Source organism: Salvelinus namaycush, chromosome 10, assembly GCF_016432855.1.
Source record: "Salvelinus namaycush isolate Seneca chromosome 10, SaNama_1.0, whole genome shotgun sequence".
NCBI lineage: Eukaryota > Metazoa > Chordata > Actinopteri > Salmoniformes > Salmonidae > Salvelinus > Salvelinus namaycush.
Genome location: NC_052316.1, coordinates 13,390,345 through 13,407,515, shown reverse-complemented (window position 1 = coordinate 13,407,515; position 17,171 = coordinate 13,390,345). Strand labels below are relative to the sequence as shown.

The 17,171-nt window shown below is 45.2% G+C and overlaps 1 protein-coding gene across 1 annotated transcript in view; it reads left to right on the top strand.

Moving 5' to 3' along the window:
• LOC120054708 (unconventional myosin-IXb-like) overlaps nt 1–17,171 on the top strand; it is a 58,568-nt gene that overhangs the window by 16,040 nt on the left and 25,357 nt on the right. Inside the window, exons 2-13 of the mRNA XM_039002254.1 lie at nt 2,525–2,619; nt 7,701–7,763; nt 8,930–9,029; nt 11,169–11,269; nt 11,568–11,697; nt 12,224–12,313; nt 12,470–12,586; nt 12,849–12,983; nt 13,107–13,228; nt 13,453–13,594; nt 13,805–14,000; nt 15,103–15,178. Of these exons, the coding sequence (XP_038858182.1) occupies nt 2,525–2,619; nt 7,701–7,763; nt 8,930–9,029; nt 11,169–11,269; nt 11,568–11,697; nt 12,224–12,313; nt 12,470–12,586; nt 12,849–12,983; nt 13,107–13,228; nt 13,453–13,594; nt 13,805–14,000; nt 15,103–15,178 (1,367 nt within the window). The remainder of the gene's footprint in view (nt 1–2,524; nt 2,620–7,700; nt 7,764–8,929; nt 9,030–11,168; nt 11,270–11,567; nt 11,698–12,223; nt 12,314–12,469; nt 12,587–12,848; nt 12,984–13,106; nt 13,229–13,452; nt 13,595–13,804; nt 14,001–15,102; nt 15,179–17,171) is intronic.

Below are 17,171 nucleotides of genomic sequence, written 5' to 3'. Positions count from 1 at the left end.
TTCTTTCATTTAAGAATGATGGAGGGCACTGTGTTCTTGGGGACCTTCAATGCTGCATAGATTGTTTTTGCTACCATTCTTCAGATCTGTACCTCGACATAATCCTGTCTCGGAGCTCTACGGCCAATTTGTTTGACCTCATGGCTTGGTTTTTGCTCTGACATGTCATCTGTGGGACCTTATATAGACAGGTGTGTGCCTTTCCAAATCATGTCCAATCAATTGAATTTACCACTGGTGGCAACTTTGTAGAAACATCTCACGGATGATCAATGGAAACAGAATGCACTTGAGCTCAATTTTGAGTCTCATAGCAAAGGGTCTGAATACTTATGTAAAAGTATTTGTTAATTTTTGCAAATCTATTCAAAATAATCAAACCTGTTTTCGCTTTGTCATTATGGGGTGTTGTGTGTAGATTGCTGAGATGTTTTATTTAGTCCATTTTAGAATACGTCTAACAATGTGGAAAAGTCAAGGGGTCTGAATACTTTCCCAAGGCAGTGTGTGTGTATGTATGTATGTATATATATATATATCTCTCTCTGAATGTCCCACAGTGTCTCTGACCTACATGAATGTTACTGTCTCTAGTAATATTGGCCTTGTAATTTAGTGTTTTGTCATTATTCTTGTATGTACCAGTTGGTTGTTGTGGTGTTACATTATTGGTGCTAATCACATATCAGCCTCCAGTTATAGGTTATGCAGATAGAGCCTGATTTGTTACTGTCAATGCATTTCCTATGAATGTGGAAATGTTCGTCGTAATAAGCAGCTTAGGAATCTATTGTGCATGTAGCCAAGTGGTTGTGAGGTCAGAGCCTGGCGGTGATACTGGGAAACAAATATCAGTCATTTAAACCAAGGATCTTTCTTCTGAGATGCCTGTCCGTACAATAACGATTAGCGTGTAAGGCTGTGATTAGTAAGGAGAAGTGTTAAGAGTCTGAGGTGGCCCGCTAAGGGACTGAATGGGGAACTGAGGCTTGGGCTTCTGTAGTGGAAATATACAGGGGGGCCAGCTGCCAGGGAACACTAGAAAAAGGAGCCAGTCAAGACAGTCAGGCGTCCATATATTAAATGTGTGTGTACACTCTCGCTTAACACTGTGGAATCTTAAAATCATCTCCCCTTACTTTCTTCCTCTTTCGATCTTCTACCTTTGCTTTTCCTCGCTCTGTTCCCTCAATCCCCTTGCCCTCTCTCTCTCCATCTGCTTTCTCTTAACCTTCTCTTTCTCCATTTAACAAAAAGGCGAGTCAGCCTTTATTTCGCTCTGCTTGGGTAGCCAAGCCGTTGAGCCACTTCCTCTTAACTGATGTGCCTCTCAACCAATCACAAAGGCTGCATAGAGGGCTGTTTGAATGTGAATGATGCTGTGACACATTTAGCATTCCCTCCATGGCAGAGAGGCTGAGCACAGGGGAACGTTCCCAGGGTCTGCTAGCCTTCACCCTGGGACAACCGTTTGACAACACTAGGCACCATTCAGACGGATTGGCGGTCAATGCCAGCTGACAGTGCCTTAACCTGGCCCTGTGTCAATGTTATCGCCCCCTCAGTAACACACACAACCATACATTCAGACACACACACAACCAGACATTGACACACACCAGCATGAGGATACAGTCTCCTGGGAACGAGGAGGTTCACGTTAAACCACAACACATAATCCTGGCCACGGATGACGACATTTCACAGGCTTTTTGTCTCCCCCTGTCAACTCCTGCTTCTACACTCTATTTGCTTCAAGTTTTAGTTATTTTCATAAAGTTCCAACTCTTTTCTGTGCCCTCAAAAAATGTAGTTTATTATTCTTCCAGCAGCACTCATCCTGGAGCTTAAGTTGATATAGTGAGTGTATTTCTGCTCATAAATTGAGCAATAAGTAAAGACTGCATAATACCCAGGCAGCCAGTCTATTGGAACAGTGGAAATGGGTCAACGGTTCACTGTAAGGAATCTTACCCCCTCTTTGAGGACCCCCTCCGCTCTAAATCTATTCAACCACCACTGTATCAAATTCAGACTGCTCCCTGTACAATGTGGCTCCTATTTAAAATGCACTGACTCAACGTCCCCTGTGGCTGCCTTTTGTTGCCTGTGTGCGCGAACAGGGCTCCCCATTCAGACTGGTGGCAGGGCTGGGTTTGTGTCCCTGGCTGGGGGGAGGCTTCTAGACCTAACAGTCTCCCCATACCCTCAGCGATCTCACTGGCCTAGTGTCATCCCCTGGACTTCTGCAAGAGAGAAGAAAGGAGGGGGCAGGGAGGGAAAGTGAGGAGTCGTCGTCGTCCCCCCCTCTCGTCTCTCAGCTGCTGTTTTCATTTAGTGTTGACTTCTGGACGCTGAGGTCCCTGTGTTGTCATTCTGAGCAGACTGTTGGTTACATTGGCAGCTTCTAATAGCCCCAGTTTTAGCATAAGTGTAGTTATTCCTATTTCTTAACTAGACTCATTTTATGGTCCACACAGTGAAAGTAACCATCTCGACCTCTCTCTCGGTCTCTTTCTACCAGGCGTTTGGGAATGCCAAGACGGCCCACAACAACAACTCCAGCCGCTTTGGGAAGTTCATCCAGGTCAACTACTTGGAGAGCGGGGTGGTGAGAGGGTGAGTACTGACCGTTGGCCCACACTGTGTGTTGTGATGACACAGTCGATCCTCTTGTCTCTGTCTGTCTGAGTAACCCTGTAAACACACACTACATTCCTCCTGTCTGGATGTTCCTGAGTATGTATGTAAAACTTTAAAACACACACACCCACACCATGCTCTGCCCCTTCAACACGAACAACATCCTCATCAGCACACTCACACCGGCTCTCAAAGGCAGCCACAAGGCAGTTACCGTTGAAATTCAGTAGAACTGTAATGTGACTAGCAGAAACCTCCATGACAGCAGACAGCGGCTGTTACTTCCATCATACACGTCTCACTAGCCTTGTATGGTATTAGTTGTGTCTTAGGTTGTTTCTGTTTGAAGCCTGCTGGCCCAAGTTAAAGCAGAGCCTCCTTCCTCTTTCTGCCTGCAGTCTCTCTGGTTACCGCCTGCGTCACACACTGCTCTGCTCTGTCATTTCCTGCTCTGTCATTTGCTCTGTCATTTCTCTAACAGAGGTGCTGCTCCCAAACGTTTCAGTGAAGATATTACAAACGCTACACCATGCCCATAGACGTTAGTTTCTTCTCCGCAATGCGTCTGAATCTCCCTACGGTTTTTAGGACAAAAACACATTCTAACCATTCTGATTGGTCCCTGAGACCAGTGGGTTGAGCCAGAAAGCACGTTGGTAAACCGGTGTTTTGAAAATTCGTCATTGGCTTTGATACAGTGATTGGTTAGAGATGATCCAATCACTGACTTTGTTTTGTACAACGCCACTCATTTGACCTAGTCACCTAGTTTTATTCGTCATATGTACGTGATACGGATGATCCAACGAAATGCTTACTTGCATGTTTCTTCTTGACAATGCAAAACCAATAAGAAATTATAAATGTTAAGAATAGGATCAAAGTAATTAGCTCAGAATAAAGATTTTAGCGTAAGTATAATACAAGGCACCATTTTATAGTCCAATATTTACACTTGTATTGGGGAAGGGGGTGAATGGGGGGGGGGGCAGTGCATAAACTGAGCAGTATTGTAAGAGTCTGGTAACAGCAGGTGTGTGTGTGGCATGAATGTATGTCTATGTAGATGTGTGCTACGGTGTGGAGAATCAGAGCAGGTGGTCAGTTCAAGTGTTCAGCAGTCTGATGGCTTGTAGATACCAACAGGCCCTGAGACGGTTTCAGACCTCCTGCTCCGATACAGTCTGCCTGCCGGTAAGGAAGAGAACAGCACGTGTATGGGGTCCTTGATGCTGCATGCCAGTGATGTACTGGGCCTTGCGTTCGTGGACCAAGCAAATCCCGTACCAGGCAATGATGCAAACGGTCATGGCGCGGCGGTAGTATTTGGAGCGGACCCAGGGGCGGTATGTCAAATTTCGTGCAAAGTCAAGCAGTCGTTGGTGTACATTGTACAGCAGAGGACTGAGGACACACCCCTGAGGGGCCCCTGTGTTAAGAGAGTGTGGAGGAGGTGTTGCGAATCCTCTCAGCCTGTGGTCTACCCGTCAGGAAGTCCAGGATCCAGTTGCAGAGGGTGGTGTCCAGACCCAGGGTTCTGAGCTTGGAGGTAACAACGATGTTGAATGCTGAACTGTAGTCAATGAACAGCATTCTCACACAGAAGTTATTGTGTTATGGCTGTGTGAATAGTGATAGAAATGGTATTTCCCGTGAATCTGTTGGCGCGGTAGGCAAATTAGTGGGTCCAGTGTGCCTGGCATGCTGTTCTTGTGTGCCATGACCAGCCTTTTGAAGCACTCCATAACGACGGGGTGATAGTCATTTGGGCATGTCACCTTTTCTTTCTTGGGCACTGGGACAATAGTGGTGGTCTTGAAGCAGTTGGACTACAGCCTGGGACAGGGACAGGTTCAAGATGTCTGAGAAGATGCCTGCCAGCTGGTCAGCACACACTGAGGGGTGATAGTCATTTGGGCGTGTCACCTTTTTTGGCCAGGGATGCCACCTGGGCCGGCGGCTATGTGAGCATTCAAGTCTTGAGTTTTCCTCACGTCGGCCTCTGAGCGCAAAAGCACCTGGTCGTCCGGAGCAGCGAGAGTCTTCCTGGATGGCTCGGTATTGTCTGCCTTGAAGTGAGCATAGAAAGTGTTGTGCTTCTGAGAGGGAGGCTTCGGTGGGCACCGCACAGCTGGATTTGCCCTTGTAGTCTGTGATAGTCTGTAGTCCTTGCCATATGTGACGCGAGTCTGAGTTCTCAAACATCAATTCAAGAGTCTGTATTGTCTTTTTGCGTCCCTAATGGATTTGCGAAGCTCATACCTGCTTTCCTTGTACGTGTCGCGCGCCATCAAGTCATCAGGGTTCATTCTGCTGACATTGAATGCTGCAGTACGGGCTCTCACCATTGTACGGATATCTCCGTTCATCCAGGGTTTTTGGTTGTGGCATGTCCGGATTGATATTGTGGGTAAAACATCAATACATTTCCTAATGAAGCCTGTGACTGACAATGTCTATTCCTCAATGTAGATGGATGAGTCCTGGGTGGATTAATCTTTTGAACATAAATTATCTGTATTCTCAAAACAATCCTGCAGCACCACAAACGACTTCAACGATGGCAGTCTCAAACTGAAGTATGTAGCGAACATAGAGCAGCGGAATAATTTAGTTTGAGTTGTCAGGCAACCTAAAACAGGGACACATCGCTTTTTATTGAATTGCTTAGCTTGAGAGGGGTCAAAGTAATTGAATATCGATGGCTGAAATGTTGCCATTGAGACTTCAGTGGCTGAGCTGTAGTAGTGCTGGTTGAGCTTGTTATGCTTGTAGTAGAGGGTCTGTCAGTCAGAAGCCATTTGATTACAGCTGGACAGTGCTGACATTCTGCTGAACAAAGGCTTGCTGTGCAGCAGTGTGTGGAGCAGCAAAGGAAAGAAGGTACTGTAGCGTAGTGATTTAAGAGTGTTGGGCCAGTAACCGGTTCAAATCCTGATCCGTCTAGGTGAAAAATCTGTCTTTGCCCTTGAGCATGGCACTTAACCCTAATTGCTCCTGTAAGTCGCTCTTGACAAGGGCCTCTGCTAAATGATTAAAACAGAAACCCTGGTTCTACCGCTCAGCGCCGAATTAGTCTGGGTGGCTCACTGGGTCTCACTAGCTTTCACTGCCTGGGATTTGGAGATTAGACTCTCACTGTGATACCTGGAGTGGCTTCTTAGTTTGAGGATCTATCCAATATCCATAGTCTGGTCTTGAACTGTGTGTCTGTCTGTCTGTATCGGTCATAGTGTGTCTGCATTGCATATGGACCTTAAGGATGAAGATAATATATTATAGGCAGCAGCCCCTTAGCTTGGTTGTGGTAATGCATTAGTGCACATTCTGGCCTGGCATTGCTTTCTATTAGATCAGCTCTATAAAGAGACAGAGGGCCAGTTAGTGAAGTTTCCATGCCCAGCACTGGGCACTCTGCCTGCCTGAGCTACTAGTGTTAACCCTTTCCACTCACAGCACCTGTCATCCTGTAAACAGTTGAAAATGCCAGATTGTCTTTGAGAAGTGCCTACATTGGAACACAGTGGCTGTACAGTAACATGCTATACATGTCAGAGCTCAGGTTTTCCCCTCCACAGCGCTGTATGGGTTTTGACTGCCAGACATTATAAACTTGAGCACCGCGCACGTGACAGGAAGATGCCACAAGTGAGGAAAAGTAGCGCAATGCCCTGCTAATTGCGCTACTTTTCCTCATTTGTTATCCGAGTGTGGGGAAATGCTGTACGTCGAGAGGAGTCTGTGTTCCGAAAGACGAGACGTTGAGGATTATAATAAATACCGTTTTGACGTCGTACAAGCAAAACCACACACCTAGAAGTCCAAATGTGCACTTCTCATTTCCATGTTTTGAAAACTAATGTCATTTACAGTATCAACCTTGATGATCACTATGTTTGCTCCACAGTTGCGAGGATGACATGCGTTATAGCCTGGGTTGTCCTGAACACAATGAGCCTTTGTTTGTTTGTATTGTGAAGAAAAGTAGCCGTGGAACACGCACGTGAATGCACTCACGACTCCATTCTGTGCGGACCAAAATTTACAATCGGTCTGAAGTGCCTTTTTGAAAGCCTAACACTATAAGATCGTATTTTATAACTTAGCTAGCCATGATGCCCACCGGACCCAGATTGAGATTTATAATGAAATGTTTTTTGGATTGCGTAAACAACGACAGTAATTGTGTGCCGGTGGGGATGCAGGGCTGTGTTCCAAACAAAACTATGCTTGCTTCACTTCCTCAACGGCAAAGCCAGAAGAGCTAAAAGCACCTTATAGTTGAAGGCTCTCTCCTTGAATCATAAGTGTATTGAAATGACCTAGGAACTGTTCCCAGTTTGGAGAGGTGTGTGGCCACTTGGTGACACCAGTTAGACCTCACTCAAACCCTTGTAATAGTTTTTTATTATCTTGCACCACCTACCTCAATTTCAATGAATATTCTTATGTTACTGACAAATGCTGTGAAAAGTACAGGAATGTAAAAATGCACAAAATCAAGTGTAATATTTTAGACTGGTATGCTTTTTATAGTTATTCTGTTAGAAACATTTCAATTTGGCCCTATCCATATAGGCCAATTTCCACGAATGTAAGGGGTTAATATACACACACCACTCAGCCATCGCCCTGACACTCTATTTTTAGTGTGTCAACAAACAGGAAGATTAGCTTAATGTTTTCCTCGTGCCTGAAATTCAATTAGAGCAGTTTTAAACTCTTGCTCGTAGTGGCTATGTTGATGCACGTTAACATGACCATGCCACTATGCACCAGGCTAAGGCTGTCCATATCTGGACTCTTTGTTCAAGTCTTTATTGTTCCACTGACCATCTGCCTTTGCTTCCCCTCCTCCTCAGTCACTGCCATCCCGCTTTCACTTTTACGACCCATACACATGGACTCGCTCATGCACGCACGTACACACGAACACGAGACCCTCAATAGACACAGAGCCAAGTGAAAGGACCAGACTAACTCCAGTGTTACTTGATTGATGTTTTCATTCTCTCTCCCCTTTCACCTCTCCCCTCTCCTCTCTCCCTCATTCTCAGGGCAATCGTGGAGAAATATCTCCTGGAGAAGTCTCGTCTGGTCTCCAGAGAAAAGAATGAGAGGTAAAGGGCAACAGCAGGGGTCATGATCTTTGAACCCCATTGACCTGTGGAGGCCCTCTGTACAAACAGAGGGAGGATCCCCTGGTTGCCTTTTTCATATTCAGTTAACATGCCATGTCCAAGGGTGACTTTCGGGCCTAGACACAGAGCTAACTTTTTACCCAGCCAGAATATGTGCCAAAGAGTTGCATCAATATGGGAACTGATACTAAAAATGAAATGTGTAATTTATTTACCCGTGACTAGCACCGTAATGGGGCAGCAGTGTAGCCTAGTGGTTAGAGCGTTGGACTAGTAACCGAAAGTTTGCACGTTCGAATCCCCTACCTAACAAGGTACAAATCTATCGTTCTGCCCCTGAACAAGGCAGTTAACCCACTGTTCCTAGGCCATCATTGAAAATAAGAATTTGATCTTAACTGACTTGCCTAGTTAAATAAAGGTTACATATTTTTTTTTTAAGTGCTACTATTTCTACTACAAATGCCTTGGTTGGGGTTGGCATAGCCTATAAACAGAATGAACCCTTGTCACTAGATGTGTCTGAGTTGTAGTATTACAGGAGTTGTAGTATTATATGCATTATTATGAGCCGTCCTCCCCTCAGCACCCCCCAATGACACATTCATATACCAACACGTCTGTTTAAATGAGCTTCTGTTTTGATCACGTCTGTCTGCCTGTGTGTCTCTGTCTGCCTGTGTCTGTGATGTCAGCGAGACTCAGTAGTAAACATGGAAACTCATTACGCCCGTGTGGTTTTACAACAATGCAAGCTGACCGGCCACATGATGGCAAGACTGGAACAAGTGATAGCAGCATTCCCGCTCATTATTAGGCTGGCACGTTATAGACACAGAGTCAATGTTGGGTGGTGGAAACTAATATTACCACAGTGTTGACTTCTGATTGCTAGGAACACAAGTGTTTCGCTACACCCGCAGTGACATCTGCTAAATATGTGTATGTGACCAATAAAATGTGATTTATTTCACAATAAAAGAAGTACCTTTTTTAAATAAATTATTTATTTATTGCCACCTTAAAATATATCACCTTCACCAAATAACGAAAGCAAACTAATAATATAAGCTGAAAACCCCACTGTATCCACACAATTTTTTTTTTTTACTGAACATACTAAACATGGTTTTGTGTTCCTGTAGGAACTACCATGTGTTTTACTATCTGCTGGTGGGAGCGTCAGAGGAGGAGCGCAAGGAGTTCAAACTGCTGCAGCCTGAAGATTACCTCTACCTCAAGCAGGTAACACACACACACATACCCACAGGAGGTTGGTGGTACATTCATTGGGGAGGACGGGCAAGTGGTATTGGCTGGAGTGGAAAGGTATCAACATCAAACACATGGAAACCATGTGTTTTTTTGACATTCCATTCCCTCCGTTCCATACATTATTATGAGCCGTCCTCCCCTCAGCACCCCCCAATGACACACACACACACTGGATTTACATAGTTAAACTACACTAGTAATGTTTTTCTTAGCACAGTACATGTATTTCTCTACCTCAAGCAGTATATATCCAGTTACTGTATACACCACTACTAAATCTAGAGCCACATCCTCATTAGTTAGTTCCCTAGGTACCCCTATCTGGTTTTCTGCGGTGTTCTCTTCTGTACAGTACCTTTTATTATCGTCCTCTACCAGATGCCCTTAACTACATACAGTTGTCAGAAGTTTACATACAATTAAGTTGGAGTCATTAAAACACGTTTTTCAACCACTCCACAAATTTCTCGTTAACAAACTATAGTTTTGGCAAGTCAGTTAGGACATCTACTTTGTGCATGACACAAGCCATTTTTCCAGCAATTGTTTACAGACAGATTATTTCACTTATAATTCACTGTATCACAATTCCAGTGGGTCAGAAGTTTACATATACTGAGTTGACTGTGCCTTTAAACAGCTTGGAAAATTCCAGAAAATGATGTCATGGCTTTAGAAGCTTCTGAGGCCTACCTTCAAATTCAGTGCCTCTTTGCTTGACATCATGGGAAAATCAAAAGAAATCAGCCAAGACCTCAGAAAGAAATTTGTAGACCTCCACAAGTCTGGTTCATCCTTGGGAGCAATTTCCAGACGCCTGAAGGTACCACGTTCATCTGTACAAACAATAGTACGCCAGTATAAACACCATGGGACCACGCAGCCGTCATACCGCTCAGGAAGGAGAAGCGTTCTGTCTCCTTGAGATGAACGTACTTTGGTGCGAAAGTGCAAATCAATCCCAGAAGAACAGCAAAGGACCTTGTGAAGATGCTGGAAGAAATGGGTACAAAAGTATCTCTATCCACAGTAAACGGTTTGCAACTGCACATGGGGACAAATATCGTACTTTTTGGAGAAATGTCCTCTGGTCTGATGAAACAAAAATAGAACTGTTTGGCCATAATGACCATCGTTATGTTTGGATGAAAAGGGGGGAAGCTTGCAAGCCGAAGAACACCATCCCAACCGTGAAGCACGGGGGTGGCAGCATGTTGTGGGGGTGCTTTGCTGCAGGAGGGACTGGTGCACAAAATAGATGGCATCATGAGGTAGGAAATTGTGGATATGTTGAAGCAACATCTCAAGACATCAGTCAGGAAGTTAAAGCTTGGTTGCAAATGGGTCTTCCAAATGGACAATGACCCCAAGCATACTTCCAAAGTTGTGGCAAAATGGCTTAAGGACAACAACGTCAAGGTATTGGAGTGGCCATCGCAAAGCCCTGACCTCAATCCTATAGAACATGAAAAGCGTGTGCGAGCAAGGAGGCCTACAAACCTGACTCGGTTTTACCAGCTCTGCCAGGAGGAATGTGCCAAAATTCACCCAACTTATTGTGGGAAGCTTGTGGAAGGCTACCTGAAACGTTTGACCCAGGTTAAACAATTTAAAGGCAATGCTACCAAATACTAATTGAGTGTATGTAAACTTCTGACCCACTGGGAATGTGATGAAAGAAATAAAAGCTGAAATAAATCATTCCCTACTATTATTCTGCCATTTCACATTCTTAAAATAAAGTGGTGATCCTAACTGACCTAAGACAGAGAATGTTTACTCAGATTAAATGTCAGGAATTGTGAAACTGATTTGAAATGTATTTAGCCAAGGTGTATGTAAACTTCCGACTTCAACTGTATAATCCTTTGTACCCTGATTCTCATTCTATTCCTGGGTTCCGCATGTCTTAATAGTCTCTTTCCCTGTACTTGAACTGGCTCAAGGTAACATTTCCCATCTGATTCAGTGGTAGTAAACCTGGTATGCGGTGTCATTGTTATGCAGTGAATTGCCTGCATATGCTCTGTTCTCCTAGTTTCCTGCCCATATGTGCGCTGCATGTTAATGAACCGCTTTCGCTTTCCCCATTCTCCTGTCTCTGTGCAGCAAAACTTTAAGATCGAAGATGAGGAAGACCTGCGTCATGATTTTGAGAGGCTGCAGCAGGCCATGGAGATGGTGGGCTTCCTGTCTGCCACTAAGAAACAGTGAGTGAACATGCCATGGGCAGTCAATCTCCACTAATTCAAGGGCACCACACCCCATTTGATCCATTAAATGGCTTTCTAAAAGGCAAATGGGTCATATAGATTTGCATATGCTGTAGTCGGTTGGCGGTACTTGGATCCACTTGAATCTCCTGCCCAAACGTAGCCAGACAACCCTTTCCTCTGATGCAGTTGTTCCAGTAGTTGGCAGTAATGTGCATCCAATATGGCAGAAAAATAGAAATACTGTAGAAGGAAGGCCTGTTCTATGATAATGACACTTGTCTGTCTGCTGCAGGATCTTCTCTGTGCTGTCGGCCATCTTGTACCTGGGCAACGTGACGTACATGAAGACGTCTACAGGCCGAGACGAGGGACTGGACGTGGGACCACCCGAAGTCCTGGCTACCCTCTCAGACCTGCTCAAGGTAACAATGGCTCTGCTGCTCTCGTCTACACATCAATGAGCGAGTAGTCTTTACTCTGAGTCCTGGAGGGATGCAATATGTGTGGGAACACTGATTCAGCTAAAAAAAAATATATATATATATTTTTTTGAATTGGGGCCTGCGCACTAAGCGTCTCAGTGTAGGAGTTCTGATCTAGGATCAGGCCCCATGTTAATTTTATGATCTAAAATGACAAACTGATCCCTGCTCCAAGGAGACAGTTAAAATGGGCCCAGGAGTGTTAGTGTTCCACTGAGACAAATGTAGTTGAGTTTAGAGCATTGTAAAAACCTGAACATGTGGCTGGTTATCCGTTTCATCCTAACTAACATCCCCAAACAGTGAGTGTTCTATTATTTTCCACTGACGATGCCTGGTTATCCCCAATGATTATACAGGAAGCCTCCTCTCCACTAAATGTATGTATTTTTGGTCTGTCCCTAGTAATGTCGCAAGCTTTGAGAATTGTTAGTGTAATGTCATCTCTCTCTGTGTGACCTCCCAGGTGGAAGAGGAGTTGCTGGTCGAGGCACTAACTAAGAGGAAAACGGTGACAGTCAATGACAAGCTGATTCTGCCCTACAGCCACAGTGAGGTAGGCAACCATAGACTGATATTCAGGGCCTATCATTATCTTTCTGGATTTATTCCCCAGGATAATTGTGTGTCATGTGTTGGTCTCCTCCTTTTCCCTGTGCGTCTGTCTACTCCCATTCACCCTTCTCTGTCTCTCTCCCATTTTGTCTCTCAGGCCATCACTGCGAGAGACTCCATGGCCAAGTCTCTGTACAGTGCACTGTTCAACTGGATTGTCCTGCGCATCAATCATGCACTGCTCAACAAGAAAGACATGGAGGAATCTGTCCCTGTGAGAGAGAGAGAGAACACACACACAACAGCACAGACCTAGGAATGCAGCTTAGAGTTCCCCTCTCCATGTTTCGTCATTGTCAAGGCCAGACATGTCGGCAGTTCCCCAGAAATAACTAGAAAAAAAAGCTATTTTTACTACGCAAATAACTAGAAAAAAGAATGAACTACCCAGAGCTCTAGTATGATATTGGTGACATTATTAGGCCATCTTACCTACGTTTCGAACTGACCTACTGTATGTATTTGTTCTGTTCCAGTGTTTGTCAATAGGAGTCCTGGACATATTTGGCTTTGAGGACTTTGAGACCAACAGCTTTGAGCAGTTCTGTATCAACTATGCAAACGAGCAGCTTCAGTATTACTTCAACCAGCATATCTTCAAACTTGAGCAGGTGAGTTGGCCCTGGGTGCGCCTCATTGAAATAGAATAACACAGATTCTATGGTGCCATAAGAACAGCATAACAGCCCTGATCCTCTGTCTTTAGCGCTGACCGTGTTATTGGTCCGTTACAGGAGGAGTACCAGGCGGAGGGCATCACCTGGCACAACATAGACTACACTGACAACGTGGGCTGCATCCACCTCATCAGCAAGAAGCCCACTGGTCTCCTTTACCTACTGGACGAGGAGAGCAAGTAAGGACTTCAAGCCTCCCCCCCCCATATTCCACAAAAGGGATCGTTCACCCAAAAATGTGTTGATCTTCATGTGCCAGAAGTGACTGCAGCCTAAAGATTTGCTTTGCTACATCGTTGCCTGTAAGCGGCAATAAATTACATTTTAGATGAGATGCATGTTCAAACGGTATACGTCTCCCCCTCCTTCTCTCACGCCCTCTATTTTCTCTCCCTCTCTTCAGCTTCCCCCATGCCACTGATAAGACCCTGCTGGCCAAGTTTAAGCAGCAGCACCAGGAGAATAAGTACTTTGTGCCCACGTCTGTGATGGAGCCTGCCTTTGTCATCCACCACTTTGCTGGGAAAGTCAAATACCAGATCAAGGTAGGGATGGATGGACAACCACCCACCAACACAGTCAGACTCCCTGTTTACTATCATGTAATGTCTAGGGGGTTGGGGGAGGCTTCTTGCATTTGTGTAACTGTTCATTGTTAGTGACATCTAATTATTGTTCAGTGTGTTAATAATCTTAGCGGCAACTCTAAAATGGCCTCAACATGCTTAATCGTCTCCTTGTGACTCTCCTGGCAGGACTTCCGGGAGAAGAATACGGACCACATGCGTCCGGACATTGTGGCTCTACTGCGCAGCAGTGACCGGGCCTACGTGCGTCAGCTGATCGGGATGGACCCTGTGGCCATGTTCCGCTGGGGCATCCTGCGAGCCACCATCAGGGGAATGGCTGCCTTCAACGAGGCTGGACGCCGCTGGGCCGTCAAGACCGCAGGTACATGTACAGCTGGAGCAGTAGTAGAATACGTGTACAGCTGGAGCAGTAGTAGAATACGTGTACAGCTGGAGCAGTAGTAGAATACGTGTACAGCTGGAGCAGTAGTAGAATACGTGTACAGCTGGAGCAGTAGTAGAATACGTGTACAGCTGGAGCAGTAGTAGAATACGTGTACAGCTGGAGCAGTAGTAGAATACGTGTACAGCTGGAGCAGTAGTAGAATACGTGTACAGCTGGAGCAGTAGTAGAATACGTGTACAGCTGGAGCAGTAGTAGAATACGTGTACAGCTGGAGCAGTAGTAGAATACGTGTACAGCTGGAGCAGTAGTAGAATACGTGTACAGCTGGAGCAGTAGTAGAATACGTGTACAGCTGGAGCAGTAGTAGAATACGTGTACAGCTGGAGCAGTAGTAGAATACGTGTACAGCTGGAGCAGTAGTAGAATACGTGTACAGCTGGAGCAGTAGTAGAATACGTGTACAGCTGGAGCAGTAGTAGAATACGTGTACAGCTGGAGCAGTAGTAGAATGCAGGTACGTGTACAGCTGGAGCAGGAGTACAATGCAGGTACGTGTACAGCTGGAGCAGTAGTACAATGCAGGTACGTGTACAGCTGGAGCAGTAGTACAATGGGCGGCTGATTGTATAGGTGTACACATGCTTTAGACACTATAGGAGTCTACAGCCATGTCTCAGAGTTAGAACTGTACTACCCATGCACAGTAACCAACAATTGCAGTAGGCTTACTTGTGTTCGCTTAATTAGTTTAGCAGGGCTTGGGGGGGGGGGGGGGGGGGGGGGGGGGGGGGGGGGAACATGAGGCTTTTGAAATGTCAGGTTTTTCCCTGCAAGCTTCAGTCATTATCCGCCAGAGAAGTTTTGTTGACTAGATGAGAAAAGTGGCCCATTGACGTAAGAGGGTATTTAATAGGGATTAATGGTATTAAATTGAATCAAGGAAAAACAAAGCAGGGAAATGGCCCCTGGAAGGACTCAACTGGATTATTCTGTTTTTTTGACAGGCAGGAGTCATGCGGTGCAGTCTTTGTCTTTTTGGAACCGATATGTGTGTCTGATGTCTGTCTGTGTTCAACAGGTGTGCAGCGCCCCACTTCCAGGACTCCTTTGGGGGAGCTGCAGAGGTCCAACACGCCTGTAGAAAGGATGTACCGGTAAGGCACAGACCTCTGACAGAGGGACACACAGGGAAGAAGGGAAACAACATTTGTCCCAATATCCACATTTCCATACCACTTAGAAAGAAGTAATGTATTGCCCATGCATAGGGCCCTCGTGTGTTTTTCCTGTCAGGTCACATGGTCACAAAAAATGGCTGGCCCTCGCCATGCGTACTAGATAGTATGTTAGTGTGGAAATTGAGACATACTCTGGTAGTGTTGGGAAATGGGCCATCTTCCTCTACTGTTGTTTTGGGTGTGATGTTGTGATTGACAGATGGGTCTCTCTCGCGCTCTCTCCCCTGAGGCACAACGGCAGGTGTTCACAGTGATTACAATCTACCAGAGCGCCTGTGGCGTTAAAGCCCACGGGCAATGCCTCAGTCTTCCATCAGAAATCCACTTTAAATGCACAAACCCGACTACCTTGATCCAAGACCAAGTCATATCACTGAATCTATACTATAGAGACAAAAGATTTGTATTTTTGATTAACCAGAATAACTTAAATCAGTTTGTCTTACAATAACAAGCCCCTTACTAGTCCCTGATTGGGGGCCTCTCACAGAGAACACGTTGTGATTTGTGGATTTGGTCATCAATCCCCATTTTATTTGTAAAGGTCTTTTTAAGAAATCCATTTGTCACAAAGATGACAAATGAAAGGGTGAGCATCCGTACTGTGGGATCCGTGTCCCTGCGCCTAGGATGACATGAAAGCAGGATCAGACAGTGTTATCATGATTATGAATCACAAGATTGTTCAGGAAGTGTATCTGTACTGGGAGCCAAATAGAACTCCCACTAGTCCCCCGGTAAATGGAACTGAATGAAACAGTTGGCTCCCATGTGTGCTTCCTGGTCGCTTGTATGAGACAAACTCTGTCAAATCCATAGAAATGCAATAATATCTCTATGGTGGAATGAATCCTCCTTCATCTCATCCTGTCCCCTGCGTTGTTTCCCCTGCCCCTGGGTTGACCCCGTGTGCTGTTCTCTCCCCTCCACAGACGGGCTTCTATGCTCGATTTCTACTTTGATCACTCTGACGAGCGCCCACTAGAGGCCTTCGAAGACATCTTTGCTAGCTATGAGAGTAAGAAGTAAGTGGACTGGAGGAGAGCAGGAAGAAGGATGGAGGGAGGTCAAGCAGGAGGAAGGGACAGTATTGTTTTTACGGGCAGTTAGTCTCTGGCTCATTCCCGCTCTGAGTTTGCTCATATTCATAATGTCAGAGATACACGAGAGATTCTACGTCATGAAGGTTTGCAGCAGGCATAGGTTTCTTTAGTTTGGAAAGGGAAGTCCTAATATGAAACATGCAGAGTCAGACTACAGAAAAATACTTCATATAAACATCAAACACGGCAAACATTTTCCTTTATAATCATCAACAGGCTGCATCTTGTTCGTATTCTTTTCCCCCGTTCTAGCGCTCTATTTTCCACCACATTGCTCTCGTTACTTTCTCACATTTCGTTCGCGCTCTCTCCATCTCTCGGCCATGGTAATCTGTCTCAACACCCTGGTTTAATATTGTTAATGTAGAACACAGGAAGTCCTTAGTGCTGCTCTGCTCTGATAATCTACTGATTTACTGGGAGGAAACAACTGGAAAGGCTGGGCACACTAATATAAGGTTAGTACAGCATTTAAGAACGTGTGCACACTAATAAACAGTAGTAGTAAAGTTTAGTTAATGAAACAGGTCAGGGCAAGTGCTATACATCTCAGGTCCTGGAGTACTAGTGATGAGGTTGGAAATGTAATAAACAATTGCCTACGGAGAAAGTTAAATGCATCATTGTAGTTTTCTAAATGGACCAAAAGCCCCTGTTCTAATATGAGCATTCTCTGAGAGGAACTGAGCAGTTGTTTAAACCACCCCTAGCTCCTTCCTTAGGGCCCTACCCCTTATGTGTTTGCAGAGATGATAGGTGTTAGTAATATGGGTATAGCTCCACCTAGTCTTTCGATTAGCTCGGGG